This window comes from Styela clava, chromosome 6, assembly GCF_964204865.1.
Source record: "Styela clava chromosome 6, kaStyClav1.hap1.2, whole genome shotgun sequence".
In the NCBI taxonomy this organism is placed as follows: domain Eukaryota; kingdom Metazoa; phylum Chordata; class Ascidiacea; order Stolidobranchia; family Styelidae; genus Styela; species Styela clava.
The window spans coordinates 17,232,065-17,259,550 of record NC_135255.1 but is presented as its reverse complement, the minus strand read 5'-3'; the positions used below and the strand labels follow the sequence as shown (position 1 = coordinate 17,259,550).

The 27,486-nt window shown below is 34.7% G+C and overlaps 2 protein-coding genes across 2 annotated transcripts; both read right to left on the bottom strand.

The window, feature by feature from the left end:
- Window positions 1-1,884: 1,884 nt before the first annotated feature.
- LOC144424500 (sodium- and chloride-dependent GABA transporter 3-like) lies at window positions 1,885-6,082 on the bottom strand. Its single transcript, XM_078113867.1, has 4 exons — window positions 5,924-6,082; window positions 5,117-5,320; window positions 4,356-4,526; window positions 1,885-3,446 (listed from the first exon to the last, which is right to left on the bottom strand). Exons 1-4 carry the CDS (start codon window positions 6,050-6,052, stop codon window positions 3,198-3,200), a joined length of 753 nt encoding a protein of 250 aa, XP_077969993.1. The 5' UTR covers window positions 6,053-6,082; the 3' UTR covers window positions 1,885-3,197.
- A 2,938-nt stretch (window positions 6,083-9,020) lies between these two features.
- LOC120331848 (sodium- and chloride-dependent GABA transporter 2-like) lies at window positions 9,021-26,604 on the bottom strand. Its single transcript, XM_078113464.1, has 14 exons — window positions 26,461-26,604; window positions 25,569-25,675; window positions 24,186-24,316; window positions 22,799-22,925; window positions 18,698-18,857; window positions 18,067-18,202; window positions 16,006-16,140; window positions 15,174-15,277; window positions 14,498-14,622; window positions 13,964-14,076; window positions 13,248-13,385; window positions 12,451-12,654; window positions 11,442-11,612; window positions 9,021-10,557 (listed from the first exon to the last, which is right to left on the bottom strand). The coding sequence occupies exons 1-14, from the start codon at window positions 26,472-26,474 to the stop codon at window positions 10,309-10,311; spliced, it is 1,914 nt and encodes a 637-aa protein (XP_077969590.1). The 5' UTR covers window positions 26,475-26,604; the 3' UTR covers window positions 9,021-10,308.
- Window positions 26,605-27,486: the final 882 nt, after the last annotated feature.

Below are 27,486 nucleotides of genomic sequence, written 5' to 3'. Positions count from 1 at the left end.
AAGATTCATGCGAACCCGTTATTAAAATTTCGAGATGTCAGCGAACCCGATGTTATTTTTTGTTTTATTCTTTAAAGTGTTTATTAGACCATACGTTCTAAAAGTGCTTCATACAGATTACCGAGGCTTCATAAGAGTGACCTATGGGATCCGCAAGCTATTCTTTTACTTAATAAAATACTGCCTTGGCTAATTTATAACTGTTCACAGAAGCGATAACGGCATTAATTGTTTTGGCATACTTTTGCATTACATCATTTTTAAGTGGTTATTGCCAGATCAGGTTCTTCTCGAAATGTTGGAGTCACGCATGCTAATTATAAAGCAGAGGTGAGAAAAGTTTTCGGATCCAGGGCCAAAATTTTTGCCCATCTAGACTGGGCCGTGTAACTATGAGGTGGAAAGTTACATTTTATGGATAATATTCACAGTGTTACTAAAGCAAAAGTAGAAAACAATAACTTGTCAAAACTCAATTTGTTTGCAGTATCAACAAATTCCTCGAGCTAATTTTAACAGCAAAATTTTGTTTCCAGTTTGATTGTGACAGCATCAGGCGGACCAGAGTGAATTACCCAACGGGCCGGTTTAGCCCGCGGGATTTAGTTTGCCCATGTGTGTCATATGGTGTCGTGGTTAAAAGGTAACCCCCTTTTGCCACAGTTCAGGGTCACACACCAGATGATTGAATTATATACTGCTAATTATCCGAAGAAAAATATTCATCTTTAAATACAATTCCATATTGAACTCACCTTTGAGAAGTGAAAAGGCCTCACACATCAGAAGGAGTTTGATAAAATAAATCCGAAATTGAATTTTCATTTTGAAGATTTTCAACTTCTGCTACTTTTCTTAATTTTCACACCAAAAGCTCAACCAATTGATTGCTAAATATTGGGTATTCCCGTAGTAGTCGCCAAATTTAATATTGACAAAGTTAACATATGAGTTGGTGAACCGACTCTTGCTTTTGGGTTTGTTTCCTAGTTTGCAATGTGGTGAACTTACGCTTTTGGGTTTGTTTCTTAGTTTGCAATGTGGTGAACTTACGATTCTGGGTTTGTTTCCTGGTTTGCAATGTGGTAAACTTACGCTTTTGGGTTTGTTTCCTAGTTTGCAATGTGGTGAACCTGTGCTATTGTTGACTATATTGTAAACTCCGTTTGCAACAACGATTCTATTCAGTTTTTACAATTTCTCAACTGGTGATAATTTAATAACGCGCACAATCAATATATGACTTTATTGCACTGAGATAAACCACAAAGACGCTGAAAGCAAGGATCAGTCTGAAACAACTTTTTCACTCCCATTGTTAAGGTTCCGTAACATCTACGATTGCGTGAACTAATGAATTTATCTTGTTTACGGAATGTTTATACGTAACAGTGGATATACGTTGAAATGTATCTTCCAAACCCTATTATTATCGTTGTGAACCCCAGTGCAGTTATCACCCAGGTTGGGTAACCCTGCTCTATGGCGCTCGCTACCCGTGTTTTATGTCCTTGTAAGACGTGGTATCCGTCTTGTAAGTGTTCTAGTTTGCGTTTTTTTAATGTTTAGTGATAATATTAGTTAGTGATGTCGAGAACACGTACGGCTAGATAGAAAACGAAGTACTCCCGTAGTTTGTGTACCAGGTTAGAGTTAGGCCATGATTTATTCCGATTTTCCCTATTTTTTAAGTTCTATTACGAGTTCGGGGACTGTCTGTGTTAGCCAAGTGAATATACCCCCTACCCATTGGTTTCAGTCCTTTTACACAACTTGATGTAAAATGGGCGAACAAAATTAATTACCTCCATATTGGTACTCGCACTTCTGGAGCGCCGAATGATATTGTTGCATTTGTCACCACAACCACAGTAAAAATACGAATACCATGAATAAAATTTATTTCACAATTTTGGAAAGACTTGGATAACACAAAATGACAGAAATAGCATAATAAAACACGGATAATAAAGTTCAATGAAGGAAGCTGCCACAAGAAAGAAAACTGAGCGAAATTGAAGCAGACATAAATTGCAATATAAATCAGCATTTAGTACTTTGTTCGAATTATTAGGAATTTATTTTGAAATTTTGTTAGTTGTAATAAAAACAGAAGAAAGTATTTTACAGTTTTTTGCATGATCCATATAAAAACTATTGATTATATTTTTAAAATTACACAATTTTATCATCTATTTTGAATCAAGAATATAATTAGAATCAAAATGATTAACCACGATTAAAAATTCAGTAAATCAAAATACATTTGCATGTAACGGTCATTTAGGTTAGCCTACAACAGAGTACTTATCAAATAGATTTTGCATTGCTATTTGACGACTTTTAATTGGCCATAGATGGGTGTCTTATGCTAAAATATCGTGCATTGGCGCATTGTGCAGAAAAAAAACGATTATAGACAAATATATATAAAAAAATAAAAATATGTATTTAGACTTCAGTTTGTGCCAAACAGTGATTTGTTATTTATCTTTATCGAGTAATTCCCCATGTGATCGATTCATTATTTTGAATTGCACTTCATATGTTTTTTTTTTATCAGGGGGGGGGGGTCTTGTTCGTCGGAAACTACTTCTAAATGCAGATTCAGTCAAATAGATCGCAGACATTACGAAGGATATTGAGAAAGTATTATTTTATTAAGTAGATTTCAGATTTTCATCATCTATCAGAAATTCAAGTAAGATCAAAACAGAAACGAGTTTATATTTTCCGGTTCAACCGAGAATTTAGAGTATTGGATTGACCTCTGACCCCGAGCTTTGACCCAATGGAAGATTTCCGGGATGTATGTGAAATCGATTTAAAAATATAATTGACAATTTATACGATTATAAGTTTGTCGGAAGTTAACCGAAATCGGCTTTATATCGAGAGCTCCAACCCCAAAAAACAAAACTAAAAAAAATGATTTGGGAAAATGAGGAAAATATTCAATCAAAAAGCATTTTTTTTTATCATTTTGAGCATTTCGGCATTCGTCTTGAAACCCCAAATATAGCTGAAAAACTATTTTTGATCGGATTATATTATTATTCGATGCACTCCCCTGCTTCGGAATATTCAGACGTGGAGATCTGATTTCGATCTCCTTCGTTGCCGATATATAAAATATCGTCGCAGTACAGCAGTTTTTTTTTTATTGGTTGAGGTACTTCCCGCTTTTTTGTTAGTTTTTAAACAGGATTGCCATTATCAGTTATGCATTCAACAACGGGGTACATTTTTTCATGGGAAAAATCACCGTTCTCTTTGATACCGTTTTCTGTGATGACTCCGTGATCGTAGTGAGCATCAGGAATGAAAGATTGGAGTTCTGAATCGGTTTCTAATCTGATTTTTTCAGTTTCATTCAAAGATTTTTCGTTATTTCTCAATTCTAGAATGTGTGAACTGTAGATGGGCCTTCTGGTTTCAGCAAATTTCTGCAATAAAAATGGCAGCGAAGTTAGAAATGGCTAAAAATCGAAAAAAATACTAGAATTATCTCTATGTTTGACCAGTGAAATGTGGCGGCGGATCGACTAGTTGTGACGGATGGGGCGAAATGGTGCTGTGAGAGGACCATGGTCATGAAGTGGGGGTTCCTGTCAAGGTACTTGAGAACCCATGACGTCACGCTTATGTTTGTGATTACACTGGACCTAGATAATGAATCACTCATAAAACCAACGTTTTGAAAATTCGTATAATTATTATATCTCTGTTAAAAGATGTTATGCCAACAAGATGAACAAACGTTTATTTATTAAATGGCAAGCATCCATTGCAAGTTGACGGCTGAAAATCTCTTGGATCCTAGAATACTTTTATTATGGTTTTGTAATCTATGTTAAAGAAATTTACTTTATAAACTTAGTATCTATGAAAAGCCAAGTCGATGTTTGAGCAGAGACTCGTTTAGAGCAAAATTCAAAAAGAGTGAAATGTAATAGCACCACCAATCGCAACGTGACACTATCGCAACGCAACCTGAGTATGTCAATAACTACATAGGAGATCATCATTTGGATAAAAATCTGTGGTGGGATTCAAAATTTAAAAAAAAAGGTTCTCTTTTGTATAGAACATACTGGCAACAAGTTTTCTCCTTCCAGAAAAGCATCCCCTGAAAACATGAACGGGTTCGCTAATATCACGACTTGTCAATGAACCCGTACGAACCCCTTAAATCCCATCACTGGATAGAGTGTATCAGCGCAATGACAACTCGTAAATTTTTCATTTGAGACCTAGTAGTAACACTTAAGTTCATGAAAGTATAAAAAACATTGTAATTGAGTTTTCCTCAATGGGTTTCACCACACAATATTTAATAATTAAAACTAACGAACCTCTCTTAAAGTTTTTGCTTTTGCTGACCACAGTTTGTAGATTGCGAAAAACGGAACACAAAGGAAAGATGACATGACTAACATCCAACCAACAGCTTGAGCCCAGGGAGGGAATCGGTATTCGTCAACTTTAGGTGGCTCGTAACGAACGAAGTAATACAAGCAGATGCTCTGAAATGAAGGAATGTTGATTAATAGTGGTATCAAATTATCAAGAGGAAATTAGGAATACGGTTCTCCCGTACTATGTGAACCAAGATTGCGGACACCGGAACGTAGTGTGTGTTCCAGCTTAGGGTCAGGCCCTAATTTTATTCCGATTTTCCTTATTTTAATTCTACTATGAGTTCGGGGATTATACAAGATTATACAAGATCCCATAGTGTTTGTACCTGAAATTATGGCCCAACTCCAACCTGGTACACATACTACGTTCTACGCTCCGGTGTCCGCCGTCTTAACATACTTCGGGAGTACCAAGAATACACATTATATTAGGATTTACATATTTACCCCGAGAGAGATGAAAGTCGATAAGACGTTTCAATCATAGGGCGAACCACGACCTCTCGTCCGGTTACCAGTCCATGTTACCAGTCCATATACGCTATTGGTATTATTCCAATTTAGTAAATAAAGAAGATTTTTTTCTAACGCTCGACTTGTTTTCATAATTTTATAATTGAAATATTTAGAAATAATTGAAACTGAAATTGTAAAGAAATTTTATGGACACCCCGTATGTATTTGCCTTAACTTACCGATGTTAAAAGAGGAGAAATCCACATGACACAAATCTTGAAATATCGAGGAACTTTGTACCCGATCATAAGTTGAATATTGTCAACAAATTTATCTGCTCCATATACATGGCCAATCGCAACTGCTTCCACAACAGTAAGCCATAACATTGATATTCCTCCGACCGCATAATTGTTGAAAAGTTCGAAAAGATAGATCCCGCCCTGAAAAAAAGCATTTCAATTCGTTATAGATTACGCTCGAGAGAGAATTTCAATTCGTTGAGAAGTCCATTCACACAAACCAAAAATTGTTAACTTCATTGAAATATTATTCTTGAATTGGGAGTTTTTTTTTGAATTTTTTCATGAACATGAATGGCTTTGTGGCAAAATCGTTAGACCTAGTTTTATGGGTGAACATGTGAATAATAATGAGTTCTTCACCAATGATAAAAAGTAGGCACTAATGTCAAACTGGAATTATTCAAGATGTAACAGATGTACATAAAGGTGGGAAAAGACTCAATAAAATGAAGTAAAAAAGACAAATTTTTATTTTAGTGATAATATAGATGACCATAGAAATATTTCTTTGAGCGCAGGATATAGTTTGACAGCGTTCAGAAAGGGATTCATATAAAGTGAAGAGATCATATATATTGTTGTCCACATCGCCAAAAACTGCGAATAATAGTTGACAATCAATACATGAATGACTTCTATCGAGGTGAGTTTGCGAACTGCGAATCATGTACATGTTAGGACGAAAAAAAAACACCAATTATTTAAATACTCATACAATGTACGAAAAGAGATTGATTTTACCTCCAACATGAACGGAATTCCGATTATAATGTAGGCAACCGTCATCAGTCCGACAAGAAGTTCTCTACTGTATTTCTTCATGAAATGCCGCGGGTAGGCGTCGATAATAACAGTACTGACAGCTTCCATGCATGAGAACTAACAAAATAAGAAAGGGGTTTAGACTACTGTAATAAAAATATAGAATATATTAAATAATTAGCAGACCTTTATACCGAATATTATACACTAAAGATAAAATTGATATAACAAGTAAGATTTTGAAAGGTATTGTCACACATTTGACCTTCAACAACGAAACTCTCAATATACAATATATCCTGATATATATCTCACAGTACACAACAAATTTCAGCTTTTTGAAAAAAAAACTTAAAATCTATTTGTTTGTTCTCATTTCTCATTTTTGTAAATAGCACGGTTTCAAGGATAAATTCCAGTTTATGTAGATTGATTTTTAATTTAAACAAAATGAAGCAATCAAAAACGTAACCATAAACATGGGTATTTAAATTAGCGAGTATATTAGTAAAATTTTATTAGATTGTACTTTCACTTCATCAGACAAAACAAGAAATAGCTTAAACAAACGGCAAATAATCAGACTGCCATCCTTTTGACAGGAACTGAAGTAGAAAGTAAGATACACAATAACCCGGTTATTCACAATTATAACGTATTTGTTGGAGTTTTTTAAGACATTCAGGATTTGTTAGTTGTATTATAAATTATCATAAATCTCACCGATTCGCAGATTCTCATTTTTTGCCATACCATCTTATTGTCACATAGCATTGGGACCATACATTCTTGTCCTTTTGAAATGAAAGATAATCGAACAATTACCAATCTAAATCAGTGACTCACAAAAGGTGGAACGCGCCCTATACAAGGAGAGCGTAGACAATTTTTAAGGTGGCATGAAACTAATTAAAAAATAAAAATATATGTTAGATTTTATCTTGCCCCTTTTATTTTGGTATTTACGTTTATTTTTTCGATATTTACCTTCCATCCACGCGTTTTCAACGTTTTTTTTTTTGAATAAAACATACTTTCGCTTTACTATCTGTTAATTGTAGCTTATTGTTTAGTTATTTTTGAGGTGGGCGCGTGAATTTACAAATTCTAAAAGTGGGGCGCGGCTTGAAAAGTTTGTGCTAAATGCAGCAAACAGCTAATTGTAACAGAGTTCACATCTGTATCACATCTATGTACCAGTGGGATTCAGAAGATTCATGCGAACCCGTTATTAAAATTTCGAGATGTCAGCGAACCCGATGTTATTTTTTGTTTTATTCGTTTATTAAGTGTTTATTAGACCATACGTTCTAAAACTGGTTCATACGGATTCCCGGGGGCTCCATAAGAGTAACCTATGATATCCGCAAGCTATTCGTTTACTTAATAAAATACTGCCTTGGATAATTTATAACTGTTCACAGAAGCGATAACGGCAATAATTGTTTTGGCATACTTTTGCATTACATCATTTTTAAGTGGTTATTGCCAGATCAGGTTCTTCTCGAAATGTTGGAGTCACGCATGCTAATTATATAGCAGAGGTGAGAAAAGTTTTCGGATCCAGGGCCAAAATTTTTGCCCATCTAGACTGGGCCGTGTAACTATGAGGTGGAAAGTTACATTTTATGGATAATATTCACAGTGTTACTAAAGCAAAAGTAGAAAACAATAACTTGTCAAAACTCAATTTGTTTGCAGTATCAACAAATTCCTCGAGCTAATTTTAACAGCAAAATTTTGTTTCCAGTTTGGTTGTGACAGCATCAGGTGGACCAGACTGAATTACCCAACGGGCCGGATTTAGCCCGCGGGATTTAGTTTACCCATGTGTGTCATATGGTGTTGTGGTTAAAAGGTAACACCCTTTTGCCACAGTTCAGGGTCACACACCAGATGATTGAATTATATACTGCTAATTATACGAAGGAAAATATTCGTCTTTAAATACAATTCCAGATTGAACTCACCTTTGAGAAGTGAAAATGCCTCACACATCAGAAGAAGTTTGATAAAATAAATCCGAAATCGAATTTTCATTTTGAAGATTTTCAACTTCTGCTACTTTTCTTATTTTTTACACCAAAAGCTCAACCAATTGATTGCTAAATATTGGGTATTTCCGTAGTAGTCGCCAAATTTAATATTAACAAAGTTAACATATGAGTTGGTGAACCGACTCTTGCTTTTGGGTTTGTTTCCTAGTTTGCAATGTGGTGAACTTACGCTTTTGGGTTTGTTTCTTAGTTTGCAATGTGGTGAACTTACGCTTCTGGGTTTGTTTCCTGGTTTGCAATGTGGTAAACTTACGCTTTTGGGTTTGTTTCCTAGTTTGCAATGTGGTGAACCTGTGCTATTGTTGACTATATTGTAAACCCCGTTTGCAACAACGATTCTATTCAGTTTTTACAATTTCTCGACTGGTGATAATTTAATAACGCGCACAATCAATATATGACTTTATTGCACTGAGATAAACCACAAAGACGCTGAAAGCAAGGATCAGTATGAAACAACTTTTTCACTCCCATTGTTAAGGTTCCGTAACATCTACGATTGCGTGAACTAATGAATTTATGTCGTTTACAAAACGTCTATACGTAACAGTGGATATACGTTGAAATGTATCTTCCAAACCCTATTATTATCGTTGTGAACCCCAGTGCAGTTATCACCCAGGTTGGGTAACCCTGCTCTATGGCGCTCGCTACCCGTGTTTTATCTCCTTGTAAGACGTGGTATCCGTCTTGTAACTGTTCTTTTAATTTGCGTTTTTTTAATGTTTAGTGATAATATTAGTTAGTGATGTCGAGAACCCGTACGGCTAGATAGAAAACGAGGTACTCCCGTAGTTTGTGTACCAGGTTAAAGTTAGGCCATAATTTATTCCGATTTTCCCGGGGACTGTCTGTGTTAGCCAAGTGAATATACCCCCTACCCATTGGTTTCAGTCCCTTTACACAACTTGATGTAAAATGGGCGAACAAAATTAATTATCTCCATATTGGTACTCGCACTTCTGGAGCGCCGAATGATATTGTTGCATTTGTCACCACAACCACAGTAAAAATACGAATACCATGAATAAAATTTATTTCACAATTTTGGAAAGACTTGGATAACACAAAATGACAGAAATAGCATAATAAAACACGGATAATAAAGTTCAATGAAGGAAGCTGCCACAAGAAAGAAAACTGAGCGAAATTGAAGCAGACATAAATTGCAATATAAATCAGCATTTAGTACTTTGTTCGAATTATTAGGAATTTATTTTGAAATTTTGTTAGTTGTAATAAAAACAGAAGAAAGTATTTTACAGTTTTTGCATGATCCATATAAAAGCTATTGATTATATTTTTAAAATTACACAATTTTATCATCTATTTTGAATCAAGAATATAATTAGAATCAAAATGTTTAACCACGATTAAAAATTCAGTAAATCAAAATACATTTGCATGTAACGGTCATTTAGGTTAGCCTACAACAGAGTCTTATCAAATAGATTTTGCATTGCTATTTGACGACTTTTAATTGGCCATAGATGGGTGTCTTATACTAAAATATCGTGCATTGGCGCATTGTGCAGAAAAAACGATTATAGACAAATATATATAAAAAAATAAAAATATGTATTTAAACTTCAGTTTGTGCCAAACAGTGATTTGTTATTTATCTTTATCGAGTAATTCCCACTGTGATCGATTCATTATTTTAAATTGCACTTCATATGTTTTTTTTTATCAGGGGGGGGTCTTGTTCGTCGGAAACTACTTCTAAATGTATATTCAGTCGAATAAATCGTAGACGCTACTTTATTTTATCAAGTGGATTTCAGATTTCAGTCATGTATCAGAAATTCAAGTAAGATCAAACCAGAAACGAGTTTATATTTTCCGGTTCAACCGAGAATTTAGAGTATTGGATTGACCTCTGACCCCGAGCTTTGACCCAATAGAAGATTTCCGGGATGTATGTGAAATCGATTTAAAAATATAATTGACAATTTATACGATTATAAGTTTGTCGGAAGTTAACCGAAATCGGCTTTATATCGAGGGCTCCAACCCCAAAAAACAAAACTAAAAAAAATGATTTGGGAAAATGAGGAAAATATTCAATCAGAAAGCATTTTTTTTTTTATCATTTTGAGCATTTCGGCATTCGTCTTGAAACCCCAAATATAGTTGAAAAACTATTTTTGATCGGATTATATTATTATTTGATGCACTCCCTTGCTTCGGAATATTCAGACGTGGAGATCCGATTTCGATCTCCTTCGTTGCCGATATATAAAATATCGTCGCAGTACAGCAGTTTTTTTTTATTGGTTGAGGTACTTCCCGTTTTTTTGTTAGTTTTTAAACAGGATTGCCATTATCAGTTATGCATTCAACAACGGGGTACATTTTCTCATGGGAAAAATCACCGTTCTCTTTGATACCGTTTTCTGTGATGACTCCGTGATCGTAGTGAGCATCAGGAATGAAAGATTGGAGTTCTGAATCGGTTTCCAATCTGATTTTTTCAGTTTCATTCAATGATTTTTCGTTATTTCTCAATTCTAGAATGTGTGAACTGTAGATGGGCCTTCTGGTTTCAGCAAATTTCTGCAATAAAAATGGCAGCGAAGTTAGAAATGGCTAAAAATCGAAAAAAATACTAGAATTATCTCTATGTTTGACCAGTGAAATGTGGCGGCGGATTGACTAGTTGTGACGGATGTGGCGAAATGGAGTTGTGATGGGCCATGGTTATGAAGTGAGGGTTCCTGTCAAGGTACTTGAGAACTCATGATGTCACGCTTATGTTTGTGATTACACTGGACCTAGATAATGAATCACTCATAAAACCAACGTTTTGAAAATTCGTATAATTATTATATCTCTGTTAAAAGATGTTATGCCAACAAACGTTTATTTATTAAATGGCAAGCATCCATTGCAAGTTGACGGCTGAAAATCTCTTGGATCCTAGAATACTTTTATTATGGTTTTGTAATTTAAGTTAAAGAAACTTACTTTATAAACTTAGTATCTACAAAAAGCCAAGCCGATGTTTGAGCAGAGACTCGTTTAGAGCAAAATTCAAAAAGACTGAAATGTAATAGCACCACCAATTTGACCTACGTGACACTATCGCAACGCAATCTGAGTATGTCAATAACTACATAGGAGATCATCATTTGGATAAAAATCTGTAGTGGGATTCAAAATTAAAAAAAAAGGTTCACTTTTGTATAGAACATACTGGCAACAAGTTTTCTCCTTCTAGAAAAGCATCCCCTGAAAACATGAACGGGTTCGCTAATATCACGACTTGTCAATGAACCCGTACGAACCCCCTCAATTCCCACCACTGGATAGAGTGTGTCATTTAGACCTAGTAGTTAAGTTCATAAATTGACTTAAGTTCGCAAAAGAACAGAAAACATTGTAATTGAGTTTTCTCCAAGGGTTTCACTACGCAATGATTCATAATAAAACTAACGAACCTCTCTTAAAGTTTTTGCTTTTGCTGACCAGAGTTTGTAAATTGCGAAAAACGGAACACAAAGAAAAGATGACATGACTAACATCCAACCAACAGCTTGAGCCCATGGAGGGAATCGGTATTCGTCAACTTTAGGTGGCTCGTAACGAACGAAGTAATACAAGCAGATGCTCTGAAATGAAGGAATGTTGATTAATATTGGTATCAAATTATCAAGAGAAAATTAAGAATACGGTTCTCCCGTAGTATGTGAACCAAGATTGCGGACATCGGAACGTAGTGTGTGTTCCAGCTTAGGGTTAGGCCCTAATTTTATTTCGATTTTCCTTATTTTAATTCTACTACGAGTTCGGGGATTAGACAAGTGACTCCCATATTTGTACCTGAAATTATGGCCTTTACTACGTTCCAGTGTCCGCCGTCTTTGTTAACATACTTCGGGAGTACCAAGAATACACATTATATTAGGATTTACATATTTATCCTGAGAGAGATGAAAGTCGATAAGACGTTTCAATCATAGGGCGAACCCCGACCTCTCGTCCGGTTACCAGTCCATGTCGATGTCGGGTATGCAATTAGTTAGCCAGTTATTTTGTTTTTAGATTCATGGACTTAATCTAAGTATTAAACCATGCTTTCAATTCAGTAATTAAAGAAGGTTTTATTCTAAAGTTCGACTTGTTTTTATATTTTAAAATTGAAATATTTAGAAATAATTCCAGTGACATTGTTACGCATTCCTAACCAATTCTAGCGACTGAGAGCGACTGTCCATAAAGTCTTAAAAACTCAAAAATTGCAAAGGGAATTTATCGATACCGACATTGTTTTGACCTCCACAGATATATTAAATGAGGTATAAATAACAGATATATAAACGAAATTAAACAATTATTGATTAAAAAAACAACAAGTCTGGTTAAGATATATTAAGAACTGACTTCATACCAAAACTGAAATTGCAAAGGAACTTTATGGACACCCCGTATGTATTTGCCTTAACTTACCGATGTTAAAAGAGGAGAAATCCACATGACACAGATCTTAAAATATCGAGGAACTTTGTACCCGATCATAAGTTGAATATCGTCAACAAATTTATCTGCTCCATATACATGGCCAATCGCAACTGCCTCCACAACAGTAAGCCATAACATTGATATTCCTCCGACCGCATAATTGTTGAAAAGTTCGAAAAGATAGATCCCACCCTGAAAAAAAGCATTTCAATTCGTTATAGATTCCGCTCGAGAAAGAATTTCAATTCGTTGAGAAGTCCATTCACACAAACCAAAAATATTATCCTTGAATTGGAAGTTTTTTTTTGAATTTTTTCATGAACATGAATGGCTTTGTGGCAAAATCATTAGATTAGATCTAGTTTTATGGGTGAACATGTGAATAATGAGTTCTTCACCAATGATAAAAAGTAGGCACTAATGTCAAACTGGCATTATTCAAGATGTAACAGATGTACATAAAGGTGGGGAAAAGACTCAATAAAATGAAGTAAAAAAGACAAATTTTTATTCTAGTGATAATATAGATTATAGATGACCATAGAAATATTTTTTTGAGCGCAGGATATAGTTTGAAAGCGTTCAAAAGGGGATTCATATAAAGTGAAGAGATCATATATATTGTTGTCCACATCGCCAAAAACTGCGAATAATAGTTGACATCAATACATGAATGACTTCTATCGAGGTGAGTTTGTGAACTGCGAATCATGTACATGTTAGGCCAAAAAATAAAAAAAATAATTTAAATACTCATACAATGTACGAAAAGAGATTGATTTTACCTCCAACATGAACGGAATTCCGATTATAATGTAGGCAACCGTCATCAGTCCGACAAGAAGTTCTCTACTGTATTTCTTCATGAAATGCCGCGGGTAGGCGTCGATAATAACAGTACTGACAGCTTCCATGCATGAGAACTAACAAAATAAGAAAGGGGTTTAGACTACTGTAATAAAAATATAGATTATATTAAATAATTAGCAGACCTTTATACCGAATATTATACACAAAAGATGAAATTGATATAACAAGTAAGATTTTGAAAGGTATTGTCATACATTTGACCTTCAACAACGAAACTCTCAATAAACAATATATATCCTAATGGTTCCATTACATTTGAGCCCACGCCGATTGCATCTGCATACTATTGCACCTACAGAATAATTTTTTGTTTTACGGATATTTGAACCCATACTAATCTAACCCATGGGTTTTAGCACCTGCATATAGATTGAACCCGCGGATATACACATGGGTTCAAATGTACTTGGGTTCAAATGTACGGTCACCATCCTAATATATCTCACAGTATATAACAATTTTCAGATTTTTGACAAAAAAACTTAAAATCTACTTGTTCGTTCTCATTTCTCATTTTTCTAAATAGCACGGTTTCTAGGATAAATACCAGTTTATGTAGATTGATTTTTAATTTAAACAAAACGTAACCATAAACATGGGTATTTAAATTTTAAAAAATCATCTTTTTTACCTGGCTGTCGATTCCAAGAAGAATAATCATGAAGAAGAACAGAGCATTCCATAAGTTAGGAAGCGGCATCAATGAAAGTGCTGTCGGGAAAGCAATGAACACAAGTCCCGGTCCTGTAGACAAATAATTTATTCGATATTTAACGTAGTGTTTATAATCAGCATTTTAACGTTGTCAATTGATTGACCTAAGCATATCCACTCAAATTAGTCTAGGAAGAAATTTAAAAGAAATCTAGTCTAGGAAGAAAAAATTACTGATCGCAAAATCCCAAGACTGTTCGAGTCTATCAGATGGGTTACGCGAGACGATCTTCTTCTCCTAGCTCTATGCCTTTGCACAAGTGGAGACGTACGCATATAGTGCTAATGATGTCGTGACAAGAATAAAGATGACTATAATATTTGATTCAAGAGTCTTGCACACTAACACAATTGTATTTCTGTGGCCACAGAATGAAATGAAAATTGAAGAATCCATTACAAAATAAGGAATTATGTATAATTCGGAATCCAAAGCAAATATATAATTCACCTGAAAGAGTTAAATCCTCGATGTTCAAGTCTTGTACATAGGCTAGATTTCCAATGACCGTGAAAATGGCAAAGCCATTGATGAACGATGTCAAACTACAGGAAACAACCAGCTTCACTGCATGCCTGTAAGAGAAAATTTAATAAAACAAAGTCAGCAAAGAACAACAAAATTAGCTCGAGATGTTATTTTGAAACATTCCCTTCATCACTTGAATAAAAAAGAACGAGAAAGTGCACTGCTTTGCTAACAGAACTGGTTTTTAGCCGAAGTTCCGTGGCACACTGGCATTTCGAGAGAATACAGTCGCAGGGATACGCAAGTTTACATGCGAAACCGAGAGTCTATATTGATTTTTGTGTATTGTTTAAATATATTCAAATACCTATAGGTTTGCCACTGTTATTTAACTTGCTACACTTAAAAGATGGTTTCGTTTTGCTCGTATATATTAATTAAACTATTACAGATGGTTCCTCGAGCATCTAGAACAGGTGTGGGCAGGGTTTTGGACAAGGGCCAAACATTTTACCCATCTAGACTAGATGTAAGTCTGATTATGAACAATATCAACAGTGTTACAGTCGTCTTATCGGCTTACCTCCCCCCGGATAAATATTTAAATCCTATCTTAAATAACAATTGGGATCCAATTTTAATTAAATCTTGAACTCACTTGAAACAATCGCTGTTGAATTCATTGAAACTCGCAAAAGTGATTAAAGTCGAGAAGCAGATACCGTAAGAATACACGATTTGACTGGCAGCATCAACCCAAACCTATGAACAAAAGTTTATCCAATTCAATACTTCAAATATTCTGTTTGACTATCATTCTGGCACAGAGGTGAGCACGGTTTCTGGACCAGGGGTCAAAAATGATGCCCACCTAGACTGGCGGGCCATGTAAGTATGACGTTACAGTTACATTTAATGAACAATGTTTACATTGTTACAAAAGCAACAGTGGAAAACAATAAACTTCGTGCCAGAATTAAATTTAACTGCAAACCCAACACATTCCTTGAGCTATTTTTAACTAAAACATCAAAATTTGGTTTCAGTTTGGTTGTGGCAGCATAATGCGGGCCAGATTGCATTACCTAGCGGGCCGGATTTGGCCCGCGGGACGTACTTCGCCCATGTCTGTTTTAACACCTATTTTTTCCACACAAATGGGTCAAAGAATTTTTTATGAACATGCAAGTAATGTTAGAATCACCTATTTCGCAATAATTGAATATCTTTCGCCACACTTTAACAAATTTCATTCTGTCGTCTGGCTAATGTCCTAAACCTAAAAGGGACAATTTTTCCAATTTAATATTCCACATATACTTTGAGTATTATTCTAGCATCCTAGAATCAGGCTTTGTTTCTCGGAAACGGAAAACTAACATTTTTGCTGACATGTTTGAATAAGCAATTTTAGAATCACTTATCACGCACTGAGAACCACTGCTCTAAAACAACCTACTTCATGTAAATGTGTTTGGTTAATATTATACCTGAGGATCAGCCAGTCTTGTAATATTCGGTTTCAGATAGTATCTCACACCATCGATGGCACCGGGTAATGTTGCACCTTTGACCAGAAGAATAAGAAGAACGAAATACGGGAAGGTGGCTGTGAAGTAGACAACCTGAAAATAAAGAAACACATTTATAATTTGCAAATTAACAGAAGAATAAAATTAATCAAATGGGCAATATATAAAAATAACATAGTCATTTATGTAAATCGTCAGATACTTTGGAAAATCGCCAAAATCTTTATATAAATATTGCAATGGAGAATATACAATCAAATAGGAATTAAAAAGGATTTATCTTGTTTTGTCAGAAGAAGTTAGACTATGATTGTATTGATTAATTACTTTGAGTAATGTGTCTCGATAATATCGTTATTTACAGGCGCCACATCTCTCAATTATAACTCTAGACCGTACATTTCAATAGTTCATGGATTTCTCATGACCTGGCTTTGCGGTTTGGGTTTCCTTCATGACTGAATGAGCGCGTGTCTTTGGTTTGGAAAAATTATCATAAAAATACTGTCTGCGGCTTATCCAACAAGCCATAGAAGAAAGAATCAAAAATAAATGTCGTTGTATGTGTAATATTGGTTCGAAACACGTACCAAACGAGTTAACTGCGCACTGCAAGGACAACAGTGAAGTTAAAAGCTTTTTACTTCACTTATACATGTTTAATGATGTTAAGAGTATTGTTAAAAGACTTCGCAATTCAATCTGTAATATCTGAATGTTAATGCATGACCTCTGTCATCAAGTACGTTATTTATTGCTTCCATAAAACTAATTATCGAGAGATGATCGCGTAATTATACAAAGTGGTGATGGATGCTTTGACTCGAGTGAACTTATCAGAACGTTCTGAGGCGTTGCATGAAATGAGATAAGAAAGATTCAAATCATATTTTAATTTCCTAACCCTTGTCAGAATAGTGTATATGGACGATTAAAACAGAATCTGCGGTTCAAGACGATGATTGGTATAAGGTGACAGTATCAGTAACTTAACAGAACGCTCCGAGGCGACGGATATAATGAGATGATAAATTAAATCTTATTCGAATTTCATATCCATGTTTAAGACGAGTGTAGAAATAATTTTAGAATGAGTCTGCAATTCCAGACACAGTTTGGTATTCGGTTTACAAATCCAGCCCGTTGGGTATTTCAATTTGGCTAGCCTGATGCTGCCGTAACCAAACTAAAATCCCAATCTTCAATTTTTTTAGCTAAAAATAGCACAAGGAATTTGTTGAAATTGCTATTCAATTTCTTGTTGTTTTCGCTTTTGCTTTTGTAACACTGTAGAGATTAATCATAAATCTGAGTAATTTAGTAATAAACTATATGCAAACTATCACCCGGCAATCTAATTGCTGACACACAGTTGCGAAAACGTTCATGATTTCAAAACAAATTGCGACACAGACCGGATTAGAAAACCTTTAGAGTTTAGACTTTGAGTCCAAATTACGCCATAAGCTCATCAATATAAAAAAACCGCTCAACAACCGTCAGCAAGATCTAACAAACAAACCGCATTAAGTTTGTTCAGATTGCACTTCAAATAATTCAAAATAGAACAAGTTCCGACGACAAAGGAATTACACAACTCCTCATCCGGAGTTACGTCATGATGTCTCATAATATTTTATTATAGGAAAACTACAGAGAAATCGAAGAAATAGTTATACCGTTCCAATCGTTGACATAAGCGAAATAATGTATTTTTATCTTTCGGCCACCTTTAAATAATTTCTAAATCGTTTGGTCAAATGTAGGCCTAAAACACTTGAAAATTCAGTATTCATTTTTGCAAGGTTCTTGGTGGGTTTTCGCGGTTTTGCAAAATTTTTGTGACTTTTCAGAGTTTTGCACGCATTTGCAAGATTTTATGTGGCTTTTCAGGGTTTTAGCGAAGTTTTTGGTGGTTTTTGCACGTTTTCGCAAGGTTTTTGCACAAGGAAAATTGAGCCAACTCATCCTGGTGCATACATTTGTTGATATTTGTTACAAAATCAAAACATATTTCACCTTTCCAGTCGACTTTGTGCCTTTAAAAGTGCAGAAATAGCAGACAATCCAACCGCCAATATAGCTGAGAATCAGAGGCCAGTTCTCTAAAGTACCCATGTCGTGGAAACCATCAGACTTTCGGAGAACGAAATCACTGTTAAAGAAGAAGAATATATTTTTTTTATTGGTTATTTTGCAACGCGTATCTTCTAGGTCCCGTTTAGAAGTTGCACTTTAGGCTCCAAAGCGTTATCACATGTCCAATATACTATTATAGTATTCTACTATTCTACTATATAGGGGTAGCTAAAATGAAGTGAATAATGATAAAGCACTCGAACGAGTTTAATTCGTTGTAGTTATTATTCCAGAATACAAAAAATGTATTCCATGTTGTCGCTGTAGTTACAGGTAATCACTTATTGGTACTCCCGTAGCGAGGTGCCAGGTTAGGGTTAGGCCATAATTTTATTTCGATTTTACTTCTTTTAGTTCTATTACGGGTTTGGGTACTGTCTGTGTTAGCGAAGTAAATATACCCCCGTCCATAGGTTTCAGTCCCTTTACACAACTTGATGTAAAGTAGACGAACAAAATTAGTTACCTCCATAGTGGTACACATACTTCTGGAATAAAGTTTGTTACTTACTTCCAGAACTCCAGCACAGAGAGAACAGGCGCAGACCCATTTACCGACGTAGTATTCCCCAACGTTCCATTCATCATGTTTGAAACCGAAACTTGGTTCAAAGCACTTTCATTTCGTTCACCATTGTATGAAAGACAATTTTCGGAATTCCACCAGTTATCTGATTGGATAAAAAGGTTACAAATTTAAAAAAGGCGGGAAATTCTGCAATAAGAAAAGATTTGTTACGTCACACTTGCCAAAATTTTAATCTACGATTAAATTAAAATATAATTTTAAAGCTGAGTTTATTTCATTACGTGACAATATGATTAGACATTGCGATTTAAATCGACAGAGTTGACGAATAGCAATCACTGAAGTATGTTTGGAGTAGCATGTCGCTCATTTTACTACAAGCCTCTTGATGAGCTGAGGGTAACTACATGTATTTACAAGTTTCAAGAGTGCTTGAACTGATTGTACAGTTGATATTCACAGACAGAGTTTGATAAGAGTTGAAAGCTCAACCGGAAAAAAATGATTGTTATTTATAGACATCCGGGATATGAGCCAATAGGAAACCGCCCTGTGATGTACAATACACCTTCGGCTCATGAATGGCAAATGTCGATTTCAGTATAGCGTTAAAAAAAATTTAGACTACTTTGAAAATAATTTCCTTAAATGGCTGGTGCACCTTTTATATATAAAGACAGATATTCGTCATAAAGATAATTATGGCATCACAAAAGGACAATAGTTTGGCAAGTATGATGTCATAGGTTGTAAGTAGCAATAACACACAAACACACAAAAATATAATAATGAAATGCATGATTTATGTTTTCCGCACGAAATTTTGATTTTTAACAAACCAATTTTTCATTTATGTTTCAAAATTTTAATTTTTGCCAACTGATTTTCATTAACCAATCAAAATAAATACCAAATTCTTAACTACCGGCAATTTTTTCGCAAAGATTAGTAAATTTTATATCAAAAATATATATTTCGTGCGTAAAAGCCACCTGTGAATATGAGAGAGTGGGCGAACAAGATCATGTGAAAGACCAAACAGACGAACAAGGCAGGCTATCGGGATAATACCACATGATAGAATTCGTAATTCCTGAATAATTAGCATAATGATGTCATATTTATATAAGAAAATTGCGTCGAATTTAATTCTGTTGGGATCGAATCATTTAGGATTAATTTTAAATACAAAGTCTTTTGTGTTTCGACAAAATGTCATTGTAGCATTCAGCTTTTCAGTAATTTTGTTCTTAAGTTTTAAATATAGTCTATTTAATACGCATACTATAAGGCCATGCTTGGCAAAATATATTTCAAAGTGAAGGGAATTTCTATTATAGGACTCAAATTACTATTTCAAAGTTGGATTTCGTTACTGAAATTCTAATCACTGCCAAATTCTGCGATAATAATGCCCAAAAGAGTTGAACTCTGGAATAATCCTAATTCAAAATAACATAATCTCGTAACGAAATACTTTGTGAGAAGAAATTATGTTATTTCCCAATCATCGTTCTAATGCTACCTTGTGAGTCACATGTGGGTGCAAAATAAGGAGTAAACAGTAAAAAAATACTTGCAGTTCAATACGCAATACTCCCTAATTCAAATTTGCGGGAGAAGGATCAGCTGAACTCAACACAAGGGTGTAAAACTGCCTGTAAATTTTTTCAGAAGACAAAAAATATATGTAAAATATTGCCGAAATATATGTAAAAAAGAAGATCTTGTTCGCCCACTTTCTATAAATAAGATGGAAACACAGACAACAATTGAATCCTTTTTAAAAAAAAATTCCTAATCTTCAATCGGAATGTATCTGTGAATATAGAGATTTCGCTGTTAACAGTATGAGAATCTTATAAACTACTTTAAATTATTCTGTACAGCGTATATAATCGAAATTTATGAAAAATTTATGTATGCGCTCCGAATTAGGAGGTCATCAAATATAATAAACACCATGAAAAATACAATTACAATTAAATCGAAAATCAAATCAAGATTGAAAATTTCAAATTTTGTTATTGTTTGCGCTAAATTATACGTAATCAAACAGTGAATCAAACGATGAATTATTATGATTTTTTTGGAGTCACTATAAAATTCTAAAAATGGCGCAAAATTTTCAAATATAAAAACAGAAATTTTGATTCTCAATATAAGTTGAAAATTGCTGTCTGTGCCCCCAAACAAAAATACATGGTAAATTTAACATTATATTGCATGGTAAAACATGTTTTTACTGTACAATAAACCTGTTGTGAGGGGTTAAACACATGCAAATGCGAAGAATTGCCGGTACGAACAACAATTTGCTTCATCTAAAGAAGAATGTGAATGAACAATTATTCGAATATAAATGAGAGAACTGGAGTCGATAGATGGCGCTGTGGTTTTTTTTTGTACAATACGTGGCGGTAAATAAAATATCGATCTCTACTAAATTTGTTCCAGTCGATAGACGGCGCTGTTATCTTTTTTGATACAATATGTGGGAGTAAACGCAACATTGTTTCAGAGTAATTTTGTTGAATTCGATAGATGGCGCTGTCATCTTTTTCGTATAATACGTGGGGGAAAATTTATACTAGTTTATTTCGAGTCAATAGCTCTCTTTTTTCCTGAATATGCGGAGGTGAATAAAGTTCCATCCTCCATAATTTTTTGCAGTTTATTATAGGTAAATATTCCAAAATAATGAAAGCCTGCTTTTTCTGCACTAATCGTTAACCTTAAATGAACTATAGAATATGACTAATACTATAAACTCTGATAGCGGAAAATAATTTGACAGAGTGACCTTAGATGTCAACTTCTGCTGACATGAACATTCTATAATGCGGCCACAAAGACGATAAATATTTTGATAAATGGTAAGACGTGTTGTTTGAAATTCACGCAACTTAGTGGAGCTGATTTTTAATTTTATTCAAACAATGTTCCCATTGTTTTGCTTGTGACATTATCGCCGTATTGAGGATTATCATTCAAATCATAGCCTAAATCGCGGATGATATGCTTGTGCCAACATCAAATTGTGATGTAATCAACTCCAGTTCTCCATTACGTCATCAAAATGTCGTCATCATTGATAAATTACACTGAATCAAATTGAAAATGCATCAGTGGCACGGAACGATAGAACAAATCGAGTCAAAAACACAATCTTATTCGAGATTGAAGGATTGTTCCAAAGAAGGCTTAGTAATTTATATAAATAATTCTTATATTTCCAAATAGTTATGTACCTTTAAGTGTGAGCCAAATTTAAATTTGCCCTGATGGCGCGAATTTATTTTTGACCAAAATTGATAAATATGACGCGCTTACTTTCAGATTTTTGTTTCTAAATGTAGTCACGGGAGGTGCAAAGCATTGCCTCTTCATTATGTTCAAAGTAACGATTGCTCATTCAATAAAATTCCCAATTTATTTTAGGTTCATCGATAAAATATTGAATCCCCAAAAAAAGAAAAGTGATTTTTTGACAATTCAAATAATCTGATTACATATTAGCATTTTCTATCTTGCGATATAAGGTCGATCGCGTGCCACTGATGTGCAAAAACACACACAAAAATATAAAATCAACAAATACAGCATCGCTTGACTGAATCTCCAAAAAATACATTCAAAAGAGAAAAAACCTTTTACATAACCGAATCTGCGGGGTCTGTGTTTATTGAATAAATATTTCGAATAGTTTTTTTGAATATCATAAAACTTCAAAAATGATCGTGACCTCTTAGGGATATATTTTGTTATTTGTGAAAAAATTAAGCTTCTTATCGAAATTTCTTGAATAAAAATTCTGTTTATCATTAGAGTGGAAATTTCCATTTCAAATTTAAACTCACTACCAAGAAATCTTATCTGCCCGCAAGCTGTTTTCTTGATTTCTTCCCACGCGGAAAAAAGATAAAAATTTCGCAATTATATTCAGATTATGTTCGGGTAGGAATGAATTTCTAATGCAAACTTGTTGCAATAAAAAATCATTCATAATCGAAGATAAGCCGACTAAAATTGCGTTAAAACTGCAATTTATTATAATAAAATCATAAAAAATGTAAATCTTACCACATGTCGTCCATGGTAAAGTTCCGTGGCTTATAGTTATGCAGAAATAAAGTATGGCCCAAGCCATAACCACTATGTAATATATATTGCAATATACAGCAATCACAAAGGTACCAATACCGACTCCCTGGAAAAAGAATAATAGTTGGAAGGTTATAGAAAGATTCCCGGGTCATATTGAACGAATATCCCTAGAAAAAGTACAATAGTTCAAAGGTTATAGAAAGATTTCCGGGACATATTGAACCCAACTCAAACATAGTGTGAATCAAAGGATTGAGCTCAGAATAAATATCAAATCGTGGTGCAGAAATCTTCAAAAAAAATATTTTTTGTTACATCAAAAGGAGAAAATTAAACTCAATTGCTTGAGAATTCTAAAAATCTCATACAATACAGCGTCATTCGACTCTTGCAATATCAGTAATCAGTCATTTATTTTTCAAAATACGCACTGCACATATGAAGTGCACAAACAAACTAAAAACTAGTATTTCACTGTCGATGGAGACGAGCATCGACACTCTAAAGTAATTGAATATAATCGTAATTGATCTAATACGATACGAACAGAAAACCAAACGCGATGGCGCAACATTGGATGTGGCTATGTCGCGCAAAGCCGTAGTATGGCCATAGGTGGCGCTATTGGTGCGTGATTGACAACCAGTTCACTAGGCGAGTAACAATCTACCTTTTCTAAAATCAGTTCATTTTGAATTCATCGGTAACCGTGGTAAACATTTTCAATTTTATTTCCCAAGGTGATAAATGTAATCCAGTCGCTTATTTGTGTGAATTAACACAAATATGCAGATCTCTCACGCGATAGCAACGCAATGCTTCGTTACATAGCTCCCTTCAACATAATGAATGCTTAAACCGTTTGTTTGGGGTGAAAACGTGATTGCGTCGTGAAAAAGCTGCGAAATTAAAATAATTACCACGCCACTAATGGATATATCAATTAATGCTGTATTTTATCCTATTTTCTTGCTTTTTGAGAATATCTAAGTTGATTTTTATATTTTACAAATTGACTGGCGTCGCAGGGATGAACTCTAAAACCTATGTTAGGATGTCAATGGTCGTCCTCGACACTTATATCGGTGCTCTTTCCATTTCTGGCTAAGGCCACGGGATCTTTTTTTGACAAGCGTATACAAAAGACAGCGTATCAGTTGTTTCCAATTAATTATTGACCAAAATAATGCAAAATTAATTCACTCAAAATATGAATAAGGTAAAAAGAGCAATATATGGACACAAAGACCAAAACGAAGTAGTACAAGTACGCAATCTGCCTAATAGACTACCGGTGCCTTAGTCTTCACACACAAACGACTCACGACTACTCAAACCTGAATTATTAAAAAACTGAATTTACCTTCATAATAGGGACAATGTTCCAAGATCCAATGCCACCTCGTTTCATGAATTGTCCTAGAGCAGTTTCCATAAAGAACAGAGGAAACCCAATCGCCACAGCGCAGACGGTGTACGGGATGAGAAATGCACCTGAACAAAAGTGATTTAGTTAGGCAAGAATATTTGGAGGTAATGTATGCATGTTTTGTCGTCACAACGCTGGTCAAAACCTCAATTCCCTTCACCGCGGTTTTAGGTCACGTGATTTATGACATACATACACATTTTATGAAATGGGGGAACCAGTTGTTGTTAGTGGATTCGTTATAAAGGGGGATTAAAATTTTGAATTTCACCACCGATAATAACCAATGGTCGTTAACCATCAACGCATGCGCAGATGGAGAAACCCGATGAAGGGCGGACTTTTTTAAGAGGTTATTCAGCAGCAAGTTATACCTATATATATATATATATATAAGAACGAAGCTGTTATACAAAATATTGATTCAACCAGTTGAACTAGATAAATCCCTAAAATTCTTCTCTGTAGCATTAGTGTCGATCTATTTATAAATATGAATATTGATAATAACACTATGATCTCTAAACTATTCATGTATGCATGTTTTCGCGGTTCCAACGCTCGCCAAAACAGCAATTCAACGCACAAACTGGCATTCCAAAGGAATGTCCCTGTTTACCGCGGTTTTTAGGTCACGTGATTAGGACGCCCGGTGCTGTTCACAACATATTATGATGGATGAAAGTATCTCAGTGCTTCACGCTGGATCATATTACGATCACGTGATAGTATTCTCCCGCCCACCCGCGGAAATTCAAGCTATAAATGTAAACTCTAATAGCATGCTAGACTATGGTTGGCCATATATACGAAAGCATCATATATATGAGTTATATTTGAATAAGCATTGACAATCTGGGACAGGAAATTGTTGATTTTTTAAGCGCTCGACGAAAAGCTTTTCATAATAGTGAAGTTGTTTTCTTTTCCACCATTTTCGTGGTACAGTGGTCCATACATAACCGATCGTTATATGTTAGTATCAATCGCGGGCCTAGAGAAGCCAGGAAACTTTTCTTGATTAAATAGAGGTTGTTTTGCACTGGAGAGGAACGCAAATACATTTTTGAGGTCTTTAGAAAAGGTCCAATAAAAACACTAAACGCTTCCGAAGGCTTTGAAAAATTTTCTGATGAAGTGATTGCCATACACGCATAACTAACGGATTTTATATCAAGTATTTGTTTGGACAAATTTAGAACACCCATTAGCTCTAAATTTAGTTAGGCATATTTTGGGGTTCCAAAAAAGCAAGTTTTAGGACCTCAGTTTTGAATTAAAAAATGAACTTTGCGGCTTTTTAACCATAAAACTCACCCCCGCCATTCTTATACGCCATATAAGGGAATCTCCAAATGTTTCCAAGTCCGATAATGTAGCCGAGCACAACGAGGAATGACTCGATCTTGTTTGCCCATGTTTCCCTGAAATTCAGAAAAAAAAATTGATAAAAAATATTCTGACATGTTTTGTAACATCTCTTCCGAAAGTGCTATATTGTTTATAACAAGGCTTCATTTATCTGAAATGTAGAAAATTGAAAAAAATAAATAAAATAATTTGTTTTACAACAGCTTATCAAAAGAGACTCATATGCGACTCATATCAGAGCTGTGGGGTCAAATTTGGAGTGTGTTATGCTTCAAAAACGTCCGGAGTTGGGGTCCAAATTACAGATCTTGAATGACTCAAAAGGAATTTAGTTTACTAGAGGTTTACAACATTATATCAAAGGTTCGCATACACCTAAGTTATTGTTTTTAAAATTTGGGTTTTTCGGAGATGGGGTTTTAGTCAGAATATATTACATGCAACCTGGACTAAATTATTATTTGTCTGTTGTTATATTCGATTGTATTTGAACTTATGTTTCAATTAATATTAGAAGGAGTCAGCATTTGGTGCCGAATGTTGAGTCTCTTGGAAGCGGGAGTCGCGCAACGGCGCAAGCGTAAAACGTTTCGTTACCAAAATTTGAATTTTTCGGAGGTAGAGTTGGAGTCAAAATTGTTCTCGAACCGGAGTCGAAGTGGGTTTTTAAATGACCGGGAGTTTAATTTCAGAGCGCTGTGTTCCTTTTTTGTCCGATTCCACAGATCTTGTTAAAACCTCGGAGTATGTGCTGGTTGTATTTAATGTAAGACACGCACAATGAGGCCGGTTAAGCATTTTCGCTCGCAAAAAAAAAATTAAAAAAAAATTGAATTACCTTTCTTTTGCCATTCTTCTTGATGAATTAGATATTTAAAAAAATAATAACAACTTATTTTAAAAGGTTGGTAAGAGTAATATTTTGAATAGGCTAGGTATGGTGTATGATTAAAACCTGGAAACAGAAATATATTTTAATGGTATAAATCTTGGAAATGGTTGGAGGTGGGTGCGGCTTTACCGTTACATTCTACTAGTAATTTTTTCTAGACTGCATTTATTGGAGACTGAATATAACATAGACATGTATTAATGGCGCCTACCTACAGATACGTGTACTAGAACGCAGAATTTTTATTTTTTATTATCATTAGAAGAAATACAAAGCATATTGCAAAATAGCATTTCGTGCTGAACTTTGAAAAATAAAGTCATTCAAATGTGATGAAAAAACACTTCACACTATTCTATTGCAGTAAAATCGTGAACACTAAAGGACGATAATTTACCAATTCGCTACAAAAATAATAATTCTTCGCCTATTACAAGCATAGCTTATTATTATATAGTATAGCACATTCAATAGAGCATTCCAAATCAGAATAACAAAGGAATTTTGTAGTTCAGCCGCCTTTCTCCCGTTGCCAAAAGTTACCGCCCAAGGAAACAATTCATCCGCTGTGATATGCTCAATTTGAAATGAAAATATAAAATGCCATATAAAGATGCAAACATGTGGATGAATCCGGCGCGAAAGCGGCAATTACAATGTGAGATTCATTCGATTTGGTGTTCCTTTGCCTATATACATTGAGTAAAAAGTTTGTAGAATATTTTAAATTCTCACTGTTCAAGAGTAAACTTATCGAGTGACTTATACTTTTTATTAGTCGATAAATAACTTCAATATCAAAACCGGAAATTTTCTGCTAAGCGTAGATAACTGCGATTCTCGCACCGAAAATAGTTACGCGTGAAGAGAGATATTCTGCTATCGTCAAATACCAGTTACTAATGACAGACAGTAGAACATATGGCGAAATCTGTTGCCGATACTGACTGATCTGGCGAGTTTGGAAACGAC